At 39.6% G+C, this 21,148-nt stretch overlaps 1 protein-coding gene across 4 annotated transcripts; it reads right to left on the bottom strand.

Moving 5' to 3' along the window:
- Positions 1-105: 105 nt before the first annotated feature.
- Positions 106-20,674, bottom strand: src (v-src avian sarcoma (Schmidt-Ruppin A-2) viral oncogene homolog). 4 transcript variants are annotated; one of them, XM_077713586.1, is made up of 14 exons: positions 20,360-20,674; positions 7,451-7,711; positions 7,166-7,265; positions 6,826-6,843; positions 5,307-5,405; positions 4,723-4,749; positions 4,489-4,592; positions 2,836-2,985; positions 2,598-2,753; positions 2,270-2,449; positions 1,610-1,686; positions 1,303-1,456; positions 1,072-1,203; positions 106-521 (listed from the first exon to the last, which is right to left on the bottom strand). In XM_077713586.1, the coding sequence occupies exons 2-14, from the start codon at positions 7,701-7,703 to the stop codon at positions 313-315; spliced, it is 1,659 nt and encodes a 552-aa protein (XP_077569712.1). In that variant the 5' UTR covers positions 7,704-7,711; positions 20,360-20,674; the 3' UTR covers positions 106-312. The 4 variants fall into 4 exon arrangements, with proteins under 4 accessions (XP_077569712.1, XP_077569720.1, XP_077569729.1 ...); XM_077713594.1 differs by lacking the exon at positions 6,826-6,843; XM_077713603.1 differs by lacking the exon at positions 4,723-4,749.
- Between the last annotated feature and the right edge of the window lie 474 nt (positions 20,675-21,148).

Genomic DNA, 21,148 nt, shown 5'->3' on the forward strand with positions numbered 1-21,148 from the left:
GTAGCTGAATTCATTCCAGCTCATTGCAGTTTGTCGAGCATAATAAAAAAAAGGAAGACAACAAGTCAGTGTTCATCAAAATATGGAGTTTCAAATTCGTAGTCCCACTTTTCGACAAGCTTTATTTTGGATGGACATCACCACCAATATAAAAGAGACCAGACTTTTCGTGATGACAAAAATTCAACAGCATAAGGGAAGCCCTCCTTTGGAACACTGTGGTCTTTCTTTGTGGCCGCCACGTTGGACAAGACTGGAAGTTGCTGCCTTTGATCCCAATTTGATCCATTCGTTTTTTGGGAGCCCGTTGCTTCACAAGTTCTCGCCAGGCTGATACTGAGGCTCAGTGGAAGTAAAGTAATCCTCCAGGAAGCTCTGGAGGTACTCAAAGGTGGGCCTTTCCTCTGGATCTTTTTTCCAGCACGTCAGCATCAAGTCGTGCAGAGATTCTGGGCACTCTGTCGGGCACGGCATCCTGTAACCGCGCTCAACCTGGTCCAGAACTTCACGGTTTACCATACCTACGTAGTAGAGAGAGCATGTAAACAAGCATAACACACACATGGATATAAAGACCTATTCCACTGAAAGCAGAATGTCACCAGAGTGAGTACACGTCTTATATTTTCATCACTTTTTTTGTAGCTTTTTTTTGGACAATGCTGGAACTTATTTTATATGTCCATATGAATAAATGCTGTTCTTCCCTCGATTATCATGACTTCATTTATCGCGAATTCACTTCTTTGTGATATTTTTTCCTGCTATTAATTATTATTATTTTTTTTAAAGTTCATAAAAATGTGATAATGATTACTGAAACTCATAAGCGGAAGCCCCTCTTGCTACTAGGACTCAGCACTGAAGGGAAAAAAAGATTTATTTTCATTTCTTCAGTTCTTTTATAGTAGTTTTCCCTCGATTATCACGACTTCACTTATCACAAATTCACTTTGCGATTTGTTTTCTGCATTAAATTATTTTAAAAATTAAGTTCATAAAATGTGAAAATCCACACTGAAACTCACAAAGGAAGCCACTAATAACAACATTTGAATAAATATGGCTTGCCTGGATATGGCACTCTTCCTTTGGTAGCCAGTTCAGTAAGCAGGATCCCGAATGACCAGACGTCAGATTTAATGGTGAAACGGCCATAGTGAGCTGCTTCTGGAGCCGTCCATTTGATGGGAAATTTGGCTCCTGCAAAACAAGTTAGCACACACTCAGCACTTCATGTGAATGCCGACATTCCCTATTTGGAAAGTAAAATTTGATGCTAGAAGAGGCCTCCTTGCTCACCTTGTCTCGCCGTGTATTCATTATCCTCGATGAGGCGAGCCAAGCCAAAATCTGCCACTTTACAAACCAGGTTATCTCCCACCAGGATGTTGGCGGCTCTCAGATCTCTGTGCACATAGTTCATCCTTTCCACATATGCCATCCCTGAAGCAATCTGACAAAGAGGAATGTTTGTATATTGAAATATACAACCAAAGGAACGGAATGATGATGAAAAAGAGGATATTTAAAATGCAAGGGATAAGAGATTGTGGCTCAGGTACCATATTGGAAAATTATATTACTAAATGACAGCATATGTTCTGACCTGTGATGCCATGTCCACCAGCTGAGGGAGGCGGAGCATCTTGCCCATTTCACCTTTTAGGAAATCCAGTAAGCTACCTGTTGTCAAGGTCACAGAAAGTGGGATATCTTCAAAACACTGGTTCAATTTTTTATGCTGTTTAATGTGGACATGTTTTATTCATCTTTTCGCTAGATTTGTTCGGTTAATCCCTGCAATGGGTGCTATTCATACATTAGTCTGAAGTCTCAAAATGATATAGTGGTAATCAACACAATATGTAGAAAAATATATTATCCAGACTTTACAAAAAGTAAAACAACCCATCATTGTATTTTGTTGCAGGCAGAGGTTAGCGGTGCCTAACAGCGTCCTCATCCCATAAGGAACTTGTGTACATTGGCCATGAAATGTGAATTTACTAATTCCTAATTGATCTACTTTGGGTGTTGTGACCCCTGCATGTTATCCTACTACGACTACTACAATTTCTATGTACATGTTAGCAAAACATCTATGAACATGTTAGCATTTTATCCAGCTACAATTGTAAAATGTCACGACTTTCGAGAAAGAATGAATCTCCTAGTCAGCAGAAAATAATTTGGGTGTTTGTGACTAAGTGTCAGAAGATCTCAGAAATGCATTGCAGAAAACAAAACCAAGCAGTCTTAGTCTGACCTTTTCCCATGTACTCAGTGACGATGTAGATGGGCTCCTCTGATACCACGGCGTAAAGCTGAACCAGCTTCTCATGCCTTAGCTTCTTCATGACCTGAGCCTCCTGGAGGAATGCCTCAGGAGACATGGTGCCAGGTTTTAGCGTCTTGATTGCCACACGGGTTGTACCATTCCATGTTCCTGATAAAAGATACACCCATGTCATGAATTACAATCAATCAATCTAACCATTTAAATGCTATTATTCTTCGACCGTGAACTTCTTGTACAGACCCAAAATTGCTCATATTTATTACTATGGCAATATCAGGCTGGCAGTCATTCTTACCCATCCAAACTTCTCCAAAGCACCCCTGTCCGAGCTTGAGGTCTAGATGAAGAGACTCTCTAGGAATTTCCCACGCATCCTTAGCTAAACCCTGAGTCTGAGGTTTCAGCACTGGACAGATGTCGCTCAGACTGTGGCAAAGCCCATCCGCATGTTCTAGAGACGCAAGGCAAAAGACAGTGTTTCAGTCACTGACAAGAGTACAATAAAGAAGATTTAATGATGCCAAGTGACTCACTGCGATAGTGATTAACAAGCTGCTGCAGAGTGCTAAACTGTGTGCGGGAAGTAATGTAAAAGCCACCACTGTCCAACTTCCTGATCTTGTAGTGTTTTACATTCAGTCCCTTGGTGTTGTCGTAGTCGAGCACAGACAAACAATAAGCACCTGCAGACAGAAATAACTAATAAGAATAAGACAAATACTTTCTCCATCACCGTTGTTGAATGAAAAACACAAATTCATGTAATACTGCTGTGCCAAGTTAAATGAAACATCGGACGACGATCCGGATTAGAGCCGAAATGGCTCAAACGAGATCGGTTTTACAAAAAAACGTACTTAAAAAAATCGTTTATAAAAGTTGTACACAATTTGAAATGATCAAAAACTTAAAATACGAGAAAAACATTTAAGTTGACAGGTTTGATACAGACCCTCCATTTGCTCTTCTAATTAAGCAACCGAATGGGAGTACATTTTCCAGTCAATTACTGAGTCCTGCAAATGAACAAACATTCAAACTCACATTCGCATCTTTTGAAAATTTAGACTCAAAGAGCCCCATTTGGTATTTTCAGAAAAAGTTCAGACTTTTTTTCGTACTAACATTGTTGAGCATGATTGCAAATCAGATGTGCAACTCCATGAAGCAACAACATGTTGCAGGATAGAACTAGACAGAAAAAAATGAGTTGTTGGATGACCGCATGGAAAATGAAAGCAATTAGAACTCATCAGAAGTTGCCATTTTAGAATAGCTTGCATTTAACGTCCACTATGCTACTATAAATCCTACAGGCAATGAAGTCTTAATGCCACCAGAGGGCGATCCTCATTAAGTCAAATGTTTGAATAACAGCACTCCACTGGCTCTGGGCACTGCCCCTGGCATGTATAAATGTGGGCAAGATTGGTCGGTGGTTGTATAGACCTCATCTCCACACTGACCTAATTCCGTCTAGATAAGCCAGCCAGCCAGCCAGCCAGGACCTCCACATGGCTCCTTCTCACATAGTCACTGTCCCCCCTGATGTCCATAAACTGTCCCTGTTCTGTTTTTCATTTTAAACTCAGCCTAATAACCAGAAATAGGACACATATCCACAAGCAGCTGAAACCCAAAGGAAGAACGCAGCCTATCGGAAGCATCTTCAAACATATCCGAGAGGCATCTCGTCGGACATTTTCCCATCTGCTTAAGTTAGCCCGGGACAGCTGACAAAAAAAGCATTAAGTTTCACCCTTCTTCTTAGAGCAACACATTCGGAGAAATGTGTTACGGAATTCGAGCATTTCAGCAGTAACAAAAAAGAGCGTAGATATCAACAGCTCCAACAATTCAATTCTTAGTATTTAAGATTTTTTTTTGCTAGCATTTTTCCTTCCAAATACGTCTCTTAATAAGGGGGCATTAACATGGCGACTAGTGGCAAATTATAACTTTCATTTGTAAGCAAATATGACCTTTCTAGAAATAGAGAGAAATTAAGATAGGTGGAACAGTTGAATAAATTGTTTACGTTTCATTTAGTTACGTAGCTGGGATAAGCTCCAGCACCCCCGGCGGCCCTTGTGGATAAGCAGTACGGAAAATGTATGAATGAAAAGTTGGTATTGTGAGTTATTCTGCAGTTCCTTCCTTTCCATAGTAGGGGACGTTAAACTCACCTTTGGTGGTCTCGCTTTCTCTCACCAGGAATGTTCCTCTTCTGTTCTCCAAACTGAGCAGGAGCCTCTCTGAGTCGCGGCGAGTAATCTTGCCAAAGTACCACCTGATTAAGTCGAAGAGGGTGGGGGTGGGCAAAGGAAGGAACAGGTTGGTGAAGGCCTAGCCAATGTTTGTTAAAGAAAAGAAGAAGCAAACATGTAAAGGCACTAATCTCTATGAAAACAGCTTCTTACCTGGACTCTGCAGTCAGTCTGAGATGACTGCAGAAGAAGGAAGGCAAAAGGTGAGACAAAGAGATGTTAAAGAAGGTTAGTAAAGCATATCAAGACTGATTTGAGCATTCTGTGAAAGGAGGAAGGAAACATACTCCATGCATAAATTTACTAGGACATGATGAAGCTACAAAAAGCAAAAAGTGGCGGGATGTGGAGTTATTTCCCTTTTACACGCAAAACAGCTTCCAATGATCTAGGAATTATTTTTCAAGATGGAGTACTAAAATGGGAATTTTGGTCCATTGTGAGCTAAGAAGCAACCGATAATGGACCTAACAGAAGTTCTGCTGGAACTACTTCAATCTTTGTAATCCAAAGGTCTTTGATGGTTGTGTTCTTCCTCAGAAAAGTGCCTTTCCCAAAGCGGTCAAAAGAAAAGTACAAAGGTTTGGATATTATTACCAAGTAAATTTACATTTAAGACTACCATTGAGCACCAGTACTGACCAGTTCAAATGTGAAAGACCCATCCTTAGTGCCAACTGAGTATGGCAAGCATGAATGATTAAAGTGATGATAGAAATTAAGGGAAAATACTGTACTCTTCTGCTTGGATAGAGTCCGATGGGGCCACGTAATTGCTGGGAATATATCCATTCTCACCGGTGGTCAGGGATCGTGCTAGCCACCAATCACCCTCTCTGCAACGAAAACACATGTAGAATGAGGTACAGAAACACAATATGGGCACTTTGAATGTTTGGGGAATTGTTTGGGGCAGCAAAATTAGGATTATTGTGAACTGCCAGGGATGGGCATGATCAACCGTTTTTCGGAAAATGAACAGATATTGCGGCTACCAAAATAATTCTGATAATTGTCTCCACATATTTTTATGCTAATATATAGAGTACTTAATCCACTATGTTGCATGATGGTCCTCATCCTTGTTGGTATCATAAAAACAACTACCATATTTACTCACATATGTTATCACTTTTGAACAAGAAATACAATTTAAAAAAAAAAACAAAGTTGAATTTTGTTTTATTTCTGAATTAAGGCTACTCACGTTTGGCCAGTTAGAGCACGTTTAACTAAGTTTAGACAGCAGCGCCCTAGGTAAGATGGCCGCGCCCTGATCTAGGTAAGATGGCCGTGCCCCGAGGGAGCAGTGATGGGAAGGTGAGTTTTTTCACGTTTTATGCAAGAGATTTTTTAATTACATTCATAGATGTGAAAAATACATTTCGCTTAGCATTTTATCTCGTCTTCAACTTGCATTTTCCTGCATGTTGCGTTTTTATGCACATATAAGCCGTATCCTCGATTCAGTCATCATTTTTTTGTTCCGACAAAAGTGGCTTATATGCGGGTAAATACAGTTATTCTAAATATGGGTCAACATTTATTTTAATGCCCATCCCTAATTTATTCACAATTAAGATAACATGCAAATATGGGTATGACAATGGGGTGTGATTTTGTTTGTATGCTTAGTAATAATAGGGAATATCTGCTGAAGTTTTGCAACATTGTAACAACCATCTAAAACGCTGAAAAACCTCAGACAGATGTGACTAGACTAAAGAGGGTCAAGGCCGGTTCTGTTTGGATTTACTGCAAACATCGGGTAACGCAAGCAAACGCCTTTTGTAGGGCAGCACATTTAGGATGCTTTCACACCAAGATTTGTCAATTGGGTTCCTAACTTGGTTGAGTATGCCAAGTGAACCAGAATATGCAGTCATGAAATATATAAGTAGAAAAATGTATGTTTTTGGAAACACCGAATAAAAGATTGCCAATTTACACATCACTTTGTAACATTGTGATAACATCAAATTATGAGTAATCTTTCAGCAAATAATAAAGTCAACAGTCCAATTATTAGACTTCACATGGTAAATGGGGACATGCTACAATGCTAGCATACATCTGTGTCATTGAATAATCATCACAGTGTATATTTCAGTTGGTTTCAGCTGCACTCTGCTCTCGAGTTGGAGAACTGCGTTTAAACTTCACATCAAGGAGGACATGAAGAGATTGATTAAAAGAGATAAAATGGCACTTGTGTGAAAGCACCCTTGAATGCAATTTCATCGCAGTTTCACAAACCTGCAGTTCACCTTTCTCCTAGAAAAACGTGATGGACGAAGAAAAGAAAAAGTAGGGGGTTTGAGAGTAGGGAGGAAAAGCAATAGTTATAAGCAGTGGTAGAGTAGCAAGGCGGATCAATCGGATATTGGATTCTTTCGTCATGACTCGGGGGGCAAACAATATCAATCTGACAACCTGTAGGTCATTAAGCAGAGCAACAATCTGGGGAGGAGAATTAGGAGCTTGACTCTTACTCAATTGGTGGATCATGAAAACTGCGTGAATGTAACCCGATACCATACAATTTTTTAGATGTTAACCATAGAAGCATTGTATGTTTTATTTGAATATTTCTTACGTGTTGTTGACTATCTGCAGGCGTTCTCCTTTTCTGAATGACAGATCAGAAGCTGTTCGAGACTCGTAGTCATATAAAGCCACAAAGGTCGTCACACCCCCTGTTTGGAGAGGAAACCTTTATGAGTGTGATTCAAACAAAAGTGAGGAATGTTGATGTATCTTTTCCATAATTCATTTACTATTATCCATTTCCAAGCTTGACAATTGAAAACAGAAAGGATTATGGTACACACAATAAACACCTCAAATGATAAGACCGATGCTTTCAGCAAAAATATCTCACCTGCTAGTGTGATTCTACTTGAAGAGGAGTTGAGGCTACCACTGTCCACACCGCCAAACAGGGTTAGTTCGGCCTTATTACCCACGAGGTGATTGCCGCCGAGGCCTCCCTCCACAGTGGCGCTACGACTTGGAGTTAAAGACTGGAGGGCAGCGTTATGGTGTAAGCCACTGGAACCCCCAGAGCTGAGGTTGGCATCGAGGCTGACGGTACGTAGACCCGCCTCCTTAGGCTTACTTTTGGACACCCCCATTATGAGGCCTGGTAGGAACAGAAGTACAGGGCAGCTGGTTAGAGAAGATTAATCAAAATATTATCGACATCAAGTTGTCTTATTTGGTCCAATCCAGGGGTCCACATTTTCAATTGCTGTAATTTCTTGCATATTAGCCTCCTCTGTGTATAAGCCACACCCTTGAAATTGCCTTAATATTGTTGAATTTGACAATTTCTCTCGTATAAGACGCCCTCACGTTCACAATTTTCAGTCATCATTTTTTTGTGACAAATCCAGCATACATGCAAGAAAACATGGTGTTCTTATGTACAGATCCACATTGTCAGACACAAAAATATAGATGACGATTTAGCATATATATTATTATTTAAGTGAGGAGAAACAAGTCTACTTTAAGTCTGAAAACGAATTTAAAAAAATTAACAGCTGCAAAAGATAACCTATCAAGATTGAATGTAAAAACACCAAACAGTTCATATCACATTACTAAATAGTAAGTGCATTGGATTACACTCAAGAGTTGCCATCTTGCCTTGAAAATTCACAACCGTATAAATTCAAAGAATTTTGGATTGCGACCTTCAGTTAAGAAACAATTGCAGATCACCCCTGTCCAGATATCTGCAATTTACAAACATGGTATGTCTTTTGAAATGCTACTCATTTTCAAAAACCCATGGAAAAATTCCCAAGAGGCACAGAGCGCATTGGACATTGGCTGCATACCAAATAGCAGCTGCTTCTCCTCACTCATTAAATGTGTGTGTTGTGCGCATACACTCAGATGCACTGGCACTAAATGTCTTGACACACATATTCAGCAAATCCATGTTATCCTGCTTTTGGCACGGTAGCCATTAGTCGCCACATTCCCATGTAGCATAATAACCCTAATAATTGGATTCTGACCAATAACCTGTTTTTGTTGGTCATCTCATACTTTCAAAAATTCAAATATATGAGCATATTCTACTTTTGAAAAATCTAATTACCACCAAGATACATCATTTGAAACTAGCATTGATTCATGCTCTTTGTATGCTCCATTGGAATGTATTTTGGTCTATTTACTCTAGAAAGTAGCTAATTTTGATGCACAACGTCTTAATAAAAGCATAAGAAAAGTGAGTAGGGACTCAATGACATCCTTAGTGTGGTAAAAGATCTGAAGATGATGTCTTTTATTGGGGAGAGAAATTCCACACAACCAGGTCAGTGAAAAGTCACAAAAAGTGCGACTTGGTAGAATGGAAAAACAACGTGATTGGCATTAAGATGTTCTCTCTGTCTAATAATGTTTCCATGCATTGGAGTTTGGACAAGAGAACCCCAACTTGTTTACAACAATTGTACTCTCGAGCAATTAAATGGTTTATTCAAAATCCGTAAAATAATATTGGTGTTAACCTTAAGATTGTTGCATGTACGCACAGCCAGTTACTCAAATTCAAATAATGATTTGGATTGTTTATTCCATTGGAGAGAAAGGAGTGATAAACCCAAGGAAGGTTGGTAACTAGACACATTCAAATACAAGCTTACGCTTTTCAATTTTAATTTTGTGGAAATATCAATTTGGTGTGGTTTCACATTTTTTATCATCAAGGTTGACAGATATCGCTGGCGAACAACAAATCAGATTCATTAAATGGTTAATTTAGTGATAATAAAGATCAATGGTCTATTTTGGATCACTGTATCTTTTCCCACTTTGCTTTATATAACATCCATGAATGAGCTGTAATCACAGCTTAGTGTGGAAATATGATTACACTAAGCCAAATCGGTGCTATGGTGGACAGATATAGCCACAGGGGGTCTTCTATGAAAGGCTAATTTTCAGAGGAGGCTGATTTGGGAGCTTTTGTGACAACTGGGAAAGGGTCAGCGAGTCTAAAGGGAAGCGCCAAAATGCTCAGCTCGCTAAATACGCCATGCATTGCTCTTATTTCGTCTGGACGTCTACTTCACTCAAAAATAGCTCATACTAGATTTTAAGTAGTCTAAAGGTGCATACTTTTTAATATGGCATAATACATGGAATTGCATGACTATCGAGGATAATAACCCAAAACAAAACACACACACACACAAACAAACAAACAAACCAAAAAACAATATTGCCCAAAATGGATAGAGGCTGAGTTGCATGAAAATCCTATCGAGTGTGTGCCCGCTTGCTTGAGAAAGGGTTTGCTTAATAATGCATAATATTGGGGAAATAACTTCAAATCATTGGGGTCTTCAAGGCTTTAGTTGAATACAAACAATTATCTTTCCAATAGAGCATAATCAAAATGAACCTAAAAATGTTATCATACAATGAATATGTTTATTATGATCCAGATACGATCAAAATTCAGCCATTATCGCCAGTTCATATTTGTTTGATCTGAGCTTTAAATTTCACAGGGTCCTTTTTCAAGTCTTTTTATCTATTGGGGCATCAAAATTAGTCAAATTTGTTTCAGATGTTTTTTTAAGGCATGGAGACTTGATGAAAAGACATTCCCTGCTGTGAGGATGAAACAACTTCAACACAGACTGACAGATGGAGAAACGGATAAAGGGCAAGAATCTTGAAAGAAAAACCACAATCGTCTTCCTTCCTTCAAAATCCACTGATCCACTGTACCCTCAACATAGATTGAGACACTTAAACCTCTAAAATCGAGCGGCAACCAGGATAGGAAAATCAAATAGGGAGTTCAGTGTATATAGGTTATTCATTAGCAAGTTTTGGTTATTCTTTTGGTCATGTTTGAGTCATTCCTTGTATTTTTCCACTATCAAAATTTCTTTACACTGTGTTAAATGATAGAATCTGGTCACAGGAAATAAAAAAGATGTTGAATAACTATTGAAATTGTATTAAAAAATAAAAAAAATAATGCAGCATTGTGGTAGTGGCCCAGGTTGGTCCACCTGTGTGGAGTTTGTATGTTCTACCCGGGCCTGCGTGGGGTTTCTGCGGGTACTCTGGTTTCCTCCCACATTCCAAAGACATGGATGGTAGGCCGATTGGGCACTCTAAATTGCCTCTAGGTATGAATTTGAGCGTGAATGGTTGTTTGTCTACTTGTGCCCTGCGATTGGCTTGCCACCATTTTGGGGTGTCCCACACCCTCTGGCCTGAAGTCAGCTGGGATAGGCTTCAGCACCCGACACGACTCTAGTGTGGATAAACCGGTTCAGAAGATGAGATGAGATGAACATTGTGCTAAGGGAAGGAAAGGCCGTATGACTCAATCAATGGGTAGGTGGACAAGCAGATTTGTTATCTTTATCACGTGAGGAGTTAGAATCCAAAAGCGAAAGTGGGTCAGAGGAGGAAATAAGTCTCGAAAACATGATTCTGGGGAGATTTTATATACGCAAGTTCAAACTGGAGGCAGAATTACCATAACAAGGCGCATGTGAGAGAAAAGAGACAAAGTAGAGACCGACATCGAAGCATCTTGGGCTCCGATAACATTAGCTTTTAGGTGCCTACTCAAATGATAAATATCTTACCTTCACGACCTTCAACGAAACAAGAAATCATAGCGATTGAGATTAAGGATTTAGCATCTTAAAGGATTCAAACCGGGATTTTTTTTACTGGTGCGCTTTTGGCGATGCCAAAACGTTGGCTACAGCCTCAGCGTTTTAATTCCGATCCCGGCATGTGTAAAGTTTATATATTCTGCCCTTGCCTGCGTTGGTATTCTCCGGAGTTCTGTGGTTTCCTTCCACCTCCCCAAAACCTGAATGGTAGGCACACTGAACAATCCAAATTGTCCCTGGATCCGAATGTATGCTTGGATTGTTTCCCTGTGCCTTGCGATTGCATGGCGACTTTTTCAGGGTGTATCCTGCCTATTACCTGTAGCTAGATGGGATAGACTCCCACAGCCCGTGACCCACGTGAGGATAAGCGAAGATGAATGAAGGAATTCTAAAGACATTAGGTGCAAGTTTGTGCACCTGTCATGTCCCCCCAAAATGGATGTTCAGAGATAGATGATACATTATGAAAGTATCATTTTAGCTAGTCTTCCAAACAAATGAGCTTCCTGTAATGAGAGAAAAGGCAGTTGAAGTGAAGATAACGGTCTGGTCTCATTGCATTTATTTACACGAAGGCACATAATAAGCAGAGTAAGTTAAGTAGAAGCAGCAGATCATTTTGTTCTTAGGGTCAAAACGCAAACTGGTATCCAATTTGCTTTTGGATGACTGCATGAAGGGGAAACACATCTGGCCCTTTTTGTTTTCTACTTATCTGTGAAGTGGTCTGCAGGGGGCTGGCCAAGTCATGGGGTTCACAGATTGAGAAGTCTGTGCATGTGATCCTCATGTTAGCCCGCTGCATGCATTCCTTCATCTTAATACCCTGCGTATAATTACAACACTACTAAGGGGGGCTTCCTGGGCACCACCAGCGATTGCCACATGATCCAAACGCTTATGTTCGCGTCCTTATTATTGCCACCGTTTTTCTAAACATATTAGCCAAACCCTGCAATGATATTCCATCGCGGCCTGCAAATAAACACTGCCTTGCAATGACAAGACTGGATAGACCAGTCTGTCAGCTGTGAGAAATTCTCTTGATCAAGTCTCAACAAAGAAAAAAGAATGCAAACTACAAGCAGTTCACTTGTATTTTTGGAATCTTCACTTATTCATCTCTCCCGTCAGATAAATTAACTTTTTTTTGCCTGTTGCCTTCACCATTGTAACAGTATCCGTGCCATTTGGATTTTGTGGCAATTGTATCAATTGTAATTGTATTTCAATGTATTTCCGAGGTACAGATTATTGTTGAATATTGTTTTTCAGTATGATTAAATAATTTCCTTACGAAAATCAAATTATTGGCTTAGTATTACTAAAATTTGATTTGTAATAGAAATAAATGTCAATAAATGTAATTGTATTTCTTCGAAATAAATCAAAAGCAGGGACCTATTCTTGTTTAAATTAGTTGAGATGGAATTGTACTGGGTGAGTTCTTCCTTTCCTTCAAGAGCAAACATTCACTTCAATTGGAATTTTACTGGGTCAGTTCTTCTTTTCCTTCAAAAGCAATCTCAGATATAAGGAGGACTGTGTAAAAAAAGTCTCCATTGTAAGGAGTTCTGGGCACCAAAAGTTGAATAATCCTTCTGTCTCCATTGTCCATAATAATTTTGAAAAATTCTTTATTCTCTCACTGATGTAGAACCTTGGAGAGTCATAAAAATTTAAATAGGAAGATATGATTTAAAAAACAGCAAATGACACGCTTTAGGCAGAAGCTCAACCAGGTTTTGAAAAAAATATATATCAAGTTGCCCATTCTGCAGAACAAGGAAATTCCACACCTTCTAGCCATAATTGTTTTGTATTCTATACTAAACTGCCAACCCAGTCAAGATTTCTTATCCCTTTTTTCGAGATCCAGCAAGGATCAGTAGAGCAACAAGGTGGACACAGAACAACCAGAGGGACCACATTGCATGTAACTCCTGTATCTATTACTACCAGGAATTGAAACTCCATTGACTGAGTGGAAAAAGGATAACGAGACCCAATCACAAGCCGGACACTGCCACTCCATCGTCATGGAGTGACAATGGGATGGGGAGGAGTCAATATTTACAGCCCCGGGGACACACAAATACCCTTATGGTTGCCATGGAGGCCATTCCGAGCATTCAACACATGGCTACACTGCATCGATGAATGATGGTGGCACACGTAATTAGGAATTACGATTTTGGAAAGTGAAAGAAGGAGAGATAACTTTCAAAGATAACATTTACTGTGATGCTTCTGTCAATACCCAGAAGACAAACATTCCTGTGCCACATTCCAGCCTCTCAGGAGCCAGCAATGTTTGAGGCTGCAACATCGGATCATAGTTATTCGGGTGGATTTTTTTTTTCTTTTTGGATAGACCTATGTTCAAACCACCTTTGTGCTTGTCATCTCTAAACTGACCTTTAAATCATATGACATCCCAAAGCTTGTCAAGCAGCAGCTGTCTTAAAGCTTACTGAAGAATTTTCTGCCTACTTGCAAACAACAAACACTGCTGGCACCAACTGCAAATTCATGGATTTATTTGATCGCGGCCCACACCCAACCTTTTTAATCCGAGGATGGCACACGCAAAATATTTTTGAGTTAGAGGCTCAGAACATATACAGGCTATTTTTAAAATGTGTACTTTGCTGATTTTGCAAAGAGAAGTATTAGCGGAGAAAATGCAGAAACTTGTTTAGTCGCAAACATGTTGACCATACGGAAAATGTTGATTATTCATTTCCACAAATTAAATGGGGTGGGCAAATGTATTATTTAGATTTTTTTTAAAAAGCTAGTCTGCTCCTCAGATGGACTACAGAAAACAAAATTAACGAATCTGAACTATGTTACAATGTTTGTTTGGAAAAAAATATATCCTCAATTAAACAATGCATAAAATAATTTTACAATATTCTTTTACTTCTGTACTGAGCAATTTTCTAGCTATGATCTAGTCATTGATCAATTGATCAATTGTTGTGTTATACTGCTTTTGTAGAAGTAATGTATAGTAATCCCTCAAATACTGCGGCTTCAACTATCTCACCACATTGTGGATTTTGTTCTGGAGGAATTTTTTTAATGAATTTTTTTTGTAAGTTCATAAAAATGTGAAAATCCACGCTGAGACTCACAAGCGGAAGCCACTCCCCTGTCGTCCGCTTGCTACTAGGACTCAGCACTGAAGTAAAAAAAAATAGCAGTTTTTCGTTTATCGCGTCCATGTCTGGTCTACATTAACCGCGATAATCGAGAGATTCATATACACACATTACAGTAAATGAATGTAGCCAGTCATTTTATGCATTATTTCATTTTGAGTACATTAAAAAAATATTTTCAGCATTCATTCCTTGAGCTCAGGTATGTGCGCCATGTACTGTACGGGCAACAGAAGGGGTTCCAAACATGCTGGATCAAGGCATATAGCATCAGTCAACCAAAATAGCAGACATGTTCAGATATGTGATCCAGGTGTGCATGTGACATTCCCCAGAACGGTGCAGCAGTGACACAAAGCGTAGTCATCAGTCAGGAATGCCGAGGCGAGTTTAAACTCAACGCCTGCTCGCACATCCCAAGGTAGGAATGCACAGTGAGCAGGTATGGAGTCTGTCGGCCAACAGTGGGTGAGATTCTCTGGTTAGCCACCTCCGAAGCAATGCCAAAAAGAAGGACAAAAAATATTTAAGATCTCCACCAGATTTGTTATAACGTAACGTATTCTCAGAGATTTGAATTGGTGGACCTTTGGGTTCAGCTTTTGAGTTGTAGAAGATATGAATCAAACCGGCAAGTGGTACCTGTTGTTTTACGTTGATAATGCAGGTGATATTGTAAAAATTCAGTCCATATATTCGTAAAAGAAAAGTGAAATAGCTATTCTAAAGACGTACATTTTAGGTAGGACCCTTTGTTCTCTGGGAGAGAGAACACCAAGAAACCATAGTCAAATTTGCACTTTGTAGCAGGACATGAAGTGCTTATTCATTTCCATAAGGGATTTTATCTTATCTTTTTTAATGTGTCCCTTTGTTTTAGTAAGTCTCCATTTCAATATTCAAACCAGCAAACCAGACAGAATGACAAGCCGAACCATTGTATGGTGATATCACAATGCAAAACACAGCATTTGGAAGAAAGTGCCGAGAGTTTTAAGGGCAAAAACTCTGAACTAATGTAAAAAGAAAGATTTAGGGATTTGGGGAAAACACATTTGATGACATTCAGAAGATCTCTTTAATTGTCCTAGTCAATATTCATGCACCACAATTTACTGACAGCTAGTCTTGGCTGTCGTGCGACTTTCCTCTGGAATAGACTCCAGCGCCCCGTGACAATGAAGAGGATAAATTGTACTACAGAGAATGGACAGATGGGTGGTAAGTATGTGTTTAGACCACATAAGTGGTCAGAGTGTTCATAGGTGGGTGGTTAATCCACAACTAAACTCCTGACCTGATGATGACATGGAAAGATGGATTTAGATTTTTTTGGGGGGGCATGTTTGATTGCTACTATTCGTGAGGAAAGATAATAGAAGCATAGTGTGAGAGGATGCACAACCTAATGCGAAACATGTCATCGTCCCGACCAAGCTGGTCCAGCTGCGCTGGAGCAAAGCAACACAGAGGCATCTTTCTTTGTGCTAAACACGCCTTTTCCGGTCACCAAAGCCACACAGAATGATGGGAACCAAGGTGATAGCTTTGCTACAGAGAGTGGATTGAGTCGAGATGAGTGGCCTCTGTCACACTGGACTATTTCCAACACTGCGGGAAAGGAAGTGGCCAGGGACGCTGGGATGGACACAAGTCCTCCACTGTTTGTCTGCATCAATCATCTATCAGATAGAGCATTCAAATCCACGCCAGAGCGACTCAATTGACTGCTGTTAGAGATCCTGTTTCCTTCAGGTACTCAGTTATTAGACACAATCTTTGCAATAATGGACACACAAACCCTAGTTAAGTTAAGTTAATGACTACTAAAGTTAGAGAACTTGGTTCAAGTGTTTACATTCTTTTTCCTGTCATATTTCATGCTAGCTAGGTTATCATCGGGCCAAAACATGAACAGAATCTGAACTTGGTGAACCATGATAAACATAAAAGGCTAGTTTCAAATCAAATTCCAACTTAAGCAAACAGATGGATAAAGATTGTCTGAGAAACGACACGCTAATTGCAAAAGACAGAAAGTCAAAGGAGTCTGAAGTGGCAAGTTACCATATTTTCTCGCATATAAGCCGCCTCCGCGTATAAAATGTACCCTTAAAAGCTTTGAGTTTTACAATTTCCTTTGCATAAGAGACTCCCTGATTAATAATTTTCATTGTCATTTTTTGAGCAACAAATATGGTGAGAAAATATGGTAAAAAAATTACAATAACTATAGAACAGAAGAGGAGACTGGCAAAATAAAAACCCAAGGTTGCGGAAAATATTCCTCATCATTAATAATGGATACATCAACTTATCATGATAGAGATGAAGAGTTCGGCATATAAACTACGGCAAAAGTAGGCCGCTGACAAAATGACGGAAATAAGTTGAACGGATGGAAGTTCTCTGAACAGGTGGTGCTTTCGTTCTCACGACTGGCCACTAATTAGCACAAAACTGGGCCAGACTGTCATTTGTTTCATATGAGTCTCATAAAAAATTAACAAGTCATCCCCAAGGATTATATCGCACATCTTTTTGCCAAACCTAAAAGGTCCGGATTAAATACAGCCACATGAAGACAGAGAGCATTTTCATTATGTTTCTAATAAGAAAAACACAAAAATGAATATAGTAGTAGTTAACAGTGGGCTTAGTCCTTTCCTCTGTCCAAGAAACTTCCTAATGTATATAAAATCTGAAATAATTGCAATGTACATCCTTCCAGGTGGTACCAATTACTCAATTTAATTTGTCCGAAATTTGGGACAACAGCAGGATAAAAACAATGCCATTTTAATTTTTTTTAGCTATTTTGTTGCTAAAACATTCAGGCCATTTGGATAAAAACTATTGTTTTTGTTGTTGTTGTGTTTTTAATGCAATGATGAGGATCAATGTTTTGCATTTCCAATTACTTTATTTGATTGTTGCACAATCAATGCATCAATTTGAATAGATGAATCATGACACCACACTTAAAACCATATATTTTTTGCACATAGTCATGTAAAAACATTACCATAAACTGTGCTCGGATGGATTTTTCGGTTTACATGTTAGAAATTCATTCATTCATTTTCTGAACCTCTTTATCCTTACTAGGGTCACTGGGGGTGCTGGAGCATATCCCAGCTGACTTCGGGCCAGAGGCGGGGGACACCCTGTATTGTAGATGGACAACCATTCACACTCACACCCATACCTAGGGGCAATTTAGAGTGTCCAATCAGCTCCAATCAGCCTAGCATACATGTTTTTGGAATGTGGTAGGAAACCGGAGTTCCCGGGAAAAAACCCACGTAGGCCGGTACAACATGAGAACTCCAAACAGCTGGATCGCCCCAAATTTGAAGCCAGGCCCGTTGAGCCAAGAGTCCAATTTGCCAACCACTTGAGCCGCCGGGCCACCCCATGTTAGAAACCATTTTCTGTTATTCTTCCAACAAGGCAAGCTAATTTCCAGGAGCTTGACAAACTTACAGTAAGATCCTCCCTCATATAGTATTGTGTGTCAATTGCGGAGCTCATTTTTTCCATAACTCTTGTTGCTGTAACCAAATGAGCGTCACAGAAGCTCCCTCGAGAGAATTCAAGTGTGGGCGCTCGTTTTGTTATGTGAAAACAGTCGAGAATGTTGTGTGATACGACATGCCACAACATGAGTACAAGTCTCTGGCAGGACTGCTTCTAAATAATTCTGCTTTCACATCCCCGAGTCGGTGCACAAAAGCAATTTTAAAAGTGGAAGTGACTCGTCCTGAAGCCGCAGGGTCCGGATGGCCGTGGAAACAAGCAGCACATTGATGCCAGCCAGGCCCAGTGTATCAGCCTGACAGGCAGACCGAACCACTATACGGAAGAACAAAAGCCTCCAGTCCAAAGCCATACTGCCAATTAGCAGGAATTTTAGCCCCCAGAACGCCTTCCCACCAATCTCCATTTGAGGCTTTTCACTGAATGGCATTCATTGGATTCCAAGACGCATTAGGAAAAGCCAAAATATGCATGCGATCAAGCGTCTTGCAACTGAGGAACGCTCAATCCAACATTTGAGGCTGTGTTTGCCTGCTGTCAAAATGCTGTAATTCTATCAGAAAATACAAAAATAACTACTATGATAATCTGAGGAGGATTAGACTAATGCGCTACTGAAAAGCGGATGGGAGCATGAGCTATGTTGATTGAAAATGTATTGACTCTCCTCTGATATGTGTCACTGAGAAAAAGAAGCAAAAAGAAAATACTTTTCATATTCCAAGAGGATTACCGGGAGGAAAACATGCCAGAGTTTTAGGGCGGGTCAACTTCAGAAAGCTTCTAAAGCATGTGGCGTTCCCAAGTCGCAAAACCAGGTCGGTTTGTTGCGGACGCGGCCGTCCTTCCTCAAATTACAGGGTTTGCGATTTACGTACGCCGACGTCTGGGCGAACCTCGTTGTTTCCATTAGCGCCACATTAAAGGCAACACTTTGTCCTTGGAGTCACGCTCTATGGAAGAGGGACTAATCCTTGGCTGCATGACAACAGATGATTTAAGGCAGCCTCACCCAAATTTATAGGCATGAATCTGTCAGAAGAGAAAACTAAGTTGCTCCGCTAAAGAGTTTAGTTTCAATCGGAAAATATGCTTGAGTGTGGCTGTGGGATTTTTTTTCTTTTCTAAATGAAATGTCACAAGTCAGTGTTCATTCTGAAGGGAGAAAATTTGTTGAATAGGTTTGTTTCTCCACATCTAACTTTAGAAAAGCTTTTGTCAACCTTGTTTTGTCAACTGGGAACAAAAGAAGGCCTTCCCTTAAACTGTTCCCAAAAACGTGAATTTAGAGAATTTGTCCTTCTCGCCAATATCAAGAATGTTGTCCCCAACTGATAGCTGAGGAGTTTGCAGACATTCTTAAAGGCTCTTATTTGATACTTCTAAAAGTAGTTTACTATGCTGAAACTTTTCAGGTTGAACAATTATTATTTTTTGACCCGCCCAGAAAACCAGTTAACCTTAAAATTGTTTGGATTGTGGAATTTTCCCCTTTCAGGAAAACATGTCATTTAATAGGGTGAAAATGCTGCTTTAATGTGTTTATTTCACAAAATAGCACAAGAATATTGTTATTTTTCTCTCGCTTCAAAGTGAATATTCTTGTGAAAGCTTATACTCCTTTTCTAATCATTTTTAAAAACTAAATTACAAAACAGGCAAAGGTATGCAACGTTTATTTTGTTCTCTTGCTGAGATTTGCACAATATAACAAAACAATATAAAATGACAGCAGATTCATTGAGCTTGATTTTTAGCCCAATGATAAATCGATTAATTATGTATAAGCAGTTTTTTCTTTAGGGCACAGTGTTAGTATATACTGGTTTTGGTACTAAGGCCAATACCAACACACAAATAAATCCATCAAGTTTTATTTGGTGTTTGGTATTGGTCTGGTTCTGGAACCAAGATATGCTGGATTTCTTATCAACCATTTGCTCAAAAGTCTACTTGGGGTCAAAATCAAACCCCCCTCAGATACCATAAATACAGGTGGTCTTGGGTTTTAATTTGAAGTTCCCTTCCAGTGACAGACCATAACCCGTAATTTAAGAAGTCGGGAAGATATTTGCCTCGTGTGTCACTAAAGCACGATGCTATCCTAAAGTCATAATTATCGTGATATCTCAATTATACTCGTTTCCATGCCATAGATTAGGGCAACAAAAAAAACATTGACAGGGGAAAAATACAAATCTGGCAGTAATTTATCGTCCCATCTGTTGACGTAAATGTTACGTAACGCCCAAACGTCGTATGTAGGTAAACGGAGGACCCCCTGCGGGGTCGCATATGGCAACGCATCACGTTACAGTAAATTTGAATTATAATGCAGAGATTTGTGTCTATTTTTTGACGCAGTGATGAGCTGTAGTGAAGTGAGCAGATTCGAACACGAGCAAGTTTACTCACCCAAGCCACTCGTGGAGGTATGTGGTGGTCCTTTCTGCTTCCGGTCACGTCTTCAAATCAAAACATGAATTTACGCGATTAGAAATGAGAGAAACAGAGGCCCAAAAAACGTCCTAGCTCCGCAAATTTGGCTTTTTTGTGAGGGGGAAAAGGGTTGGGAATGGGGGGTGTACAACAACAGCTACTCCCCGTGCCACGATTGAAAGTCGACAAGGGGGCGCCGGTGGGTTGAAGTCATAGCGCATACGAAGATCCCAGATGGCGGAATAATTTTCACGCAGTCAAAAGAAAATAAAAATAGATTCCAAATAATAAAGAGTTCATACCTGTCAACCTCGAACCATTTGTGATCTTACCAAATTTTGTTTTCGCCCTTACATATATGTATAAATACATGGAAAATCTTACCACTTTACTTTTTTGTAAAAAATCACGAACTTGACTTGTAAACAGACCAGAAACAGCTGATCAAATGAAAGTAAACATAAACAAGGGAACAGGAAACGGAAATCACATGGTGAAAGTGTTACAAAACGAAATGTTTATCATGATCTTTTTTTTTTAGCCAATCAGAGGCGCCGGTACATATATCACTTGGCAGACATGCGTTTCCGGGAAGAAACAATGGCGGATGGTGAAAAATGGCTAGAAAGTGCCTTAATTTATTTTTTTTTCTCAAAATCACCGTTTAGCGTACCATTTTCATGTGTACAGCGTACCAATATAAAAATGGGCTTTCAGTTGTACCAATTACGGCGAGAACGTACCAGTTGACAGGTATGAGAGTTT

The sequence above is a fragment of the Stigmatopora nigra genome, chromosome 1 (assembly GCF_051989575.1).
Source record: "Stigmatopora nigra isolate UIUO_SnigA chromosome 1, RoL_Snig_1.1, whole genome shotgun sequence".
NCBI lineage: Eukaryota > Metazoa > Chordata > Actinopteri > Syngnathiformes > Syngnathidae > Stigmatopora > Stigmatopora nigra.

Bases quoted from the DNA above. Each gene is read 5' to 3' on its own strand.
- src (XM_077713586.1), bottom strand. From the start codon at position 7,703: ATGGGGGTGTCCAAAAGTAAGCCTAAGGAGGCGGGTCTACGTACCGTC. The intron at 2,986-4,488 runs GTGAGTTTAACG...TTCTGTCTGCAG, and splicing joins AGAAAGCGAGACCACCAAAG to GTGCTTATTGTTTGTCTGTG. The intron at 1,687-2,269 runs GTCAGACTAAGA...CCTTGACAACAG, and splicing joins CACTGAGTACATGGGAAAAG to GTAGCTTACTGGATTTCCTA.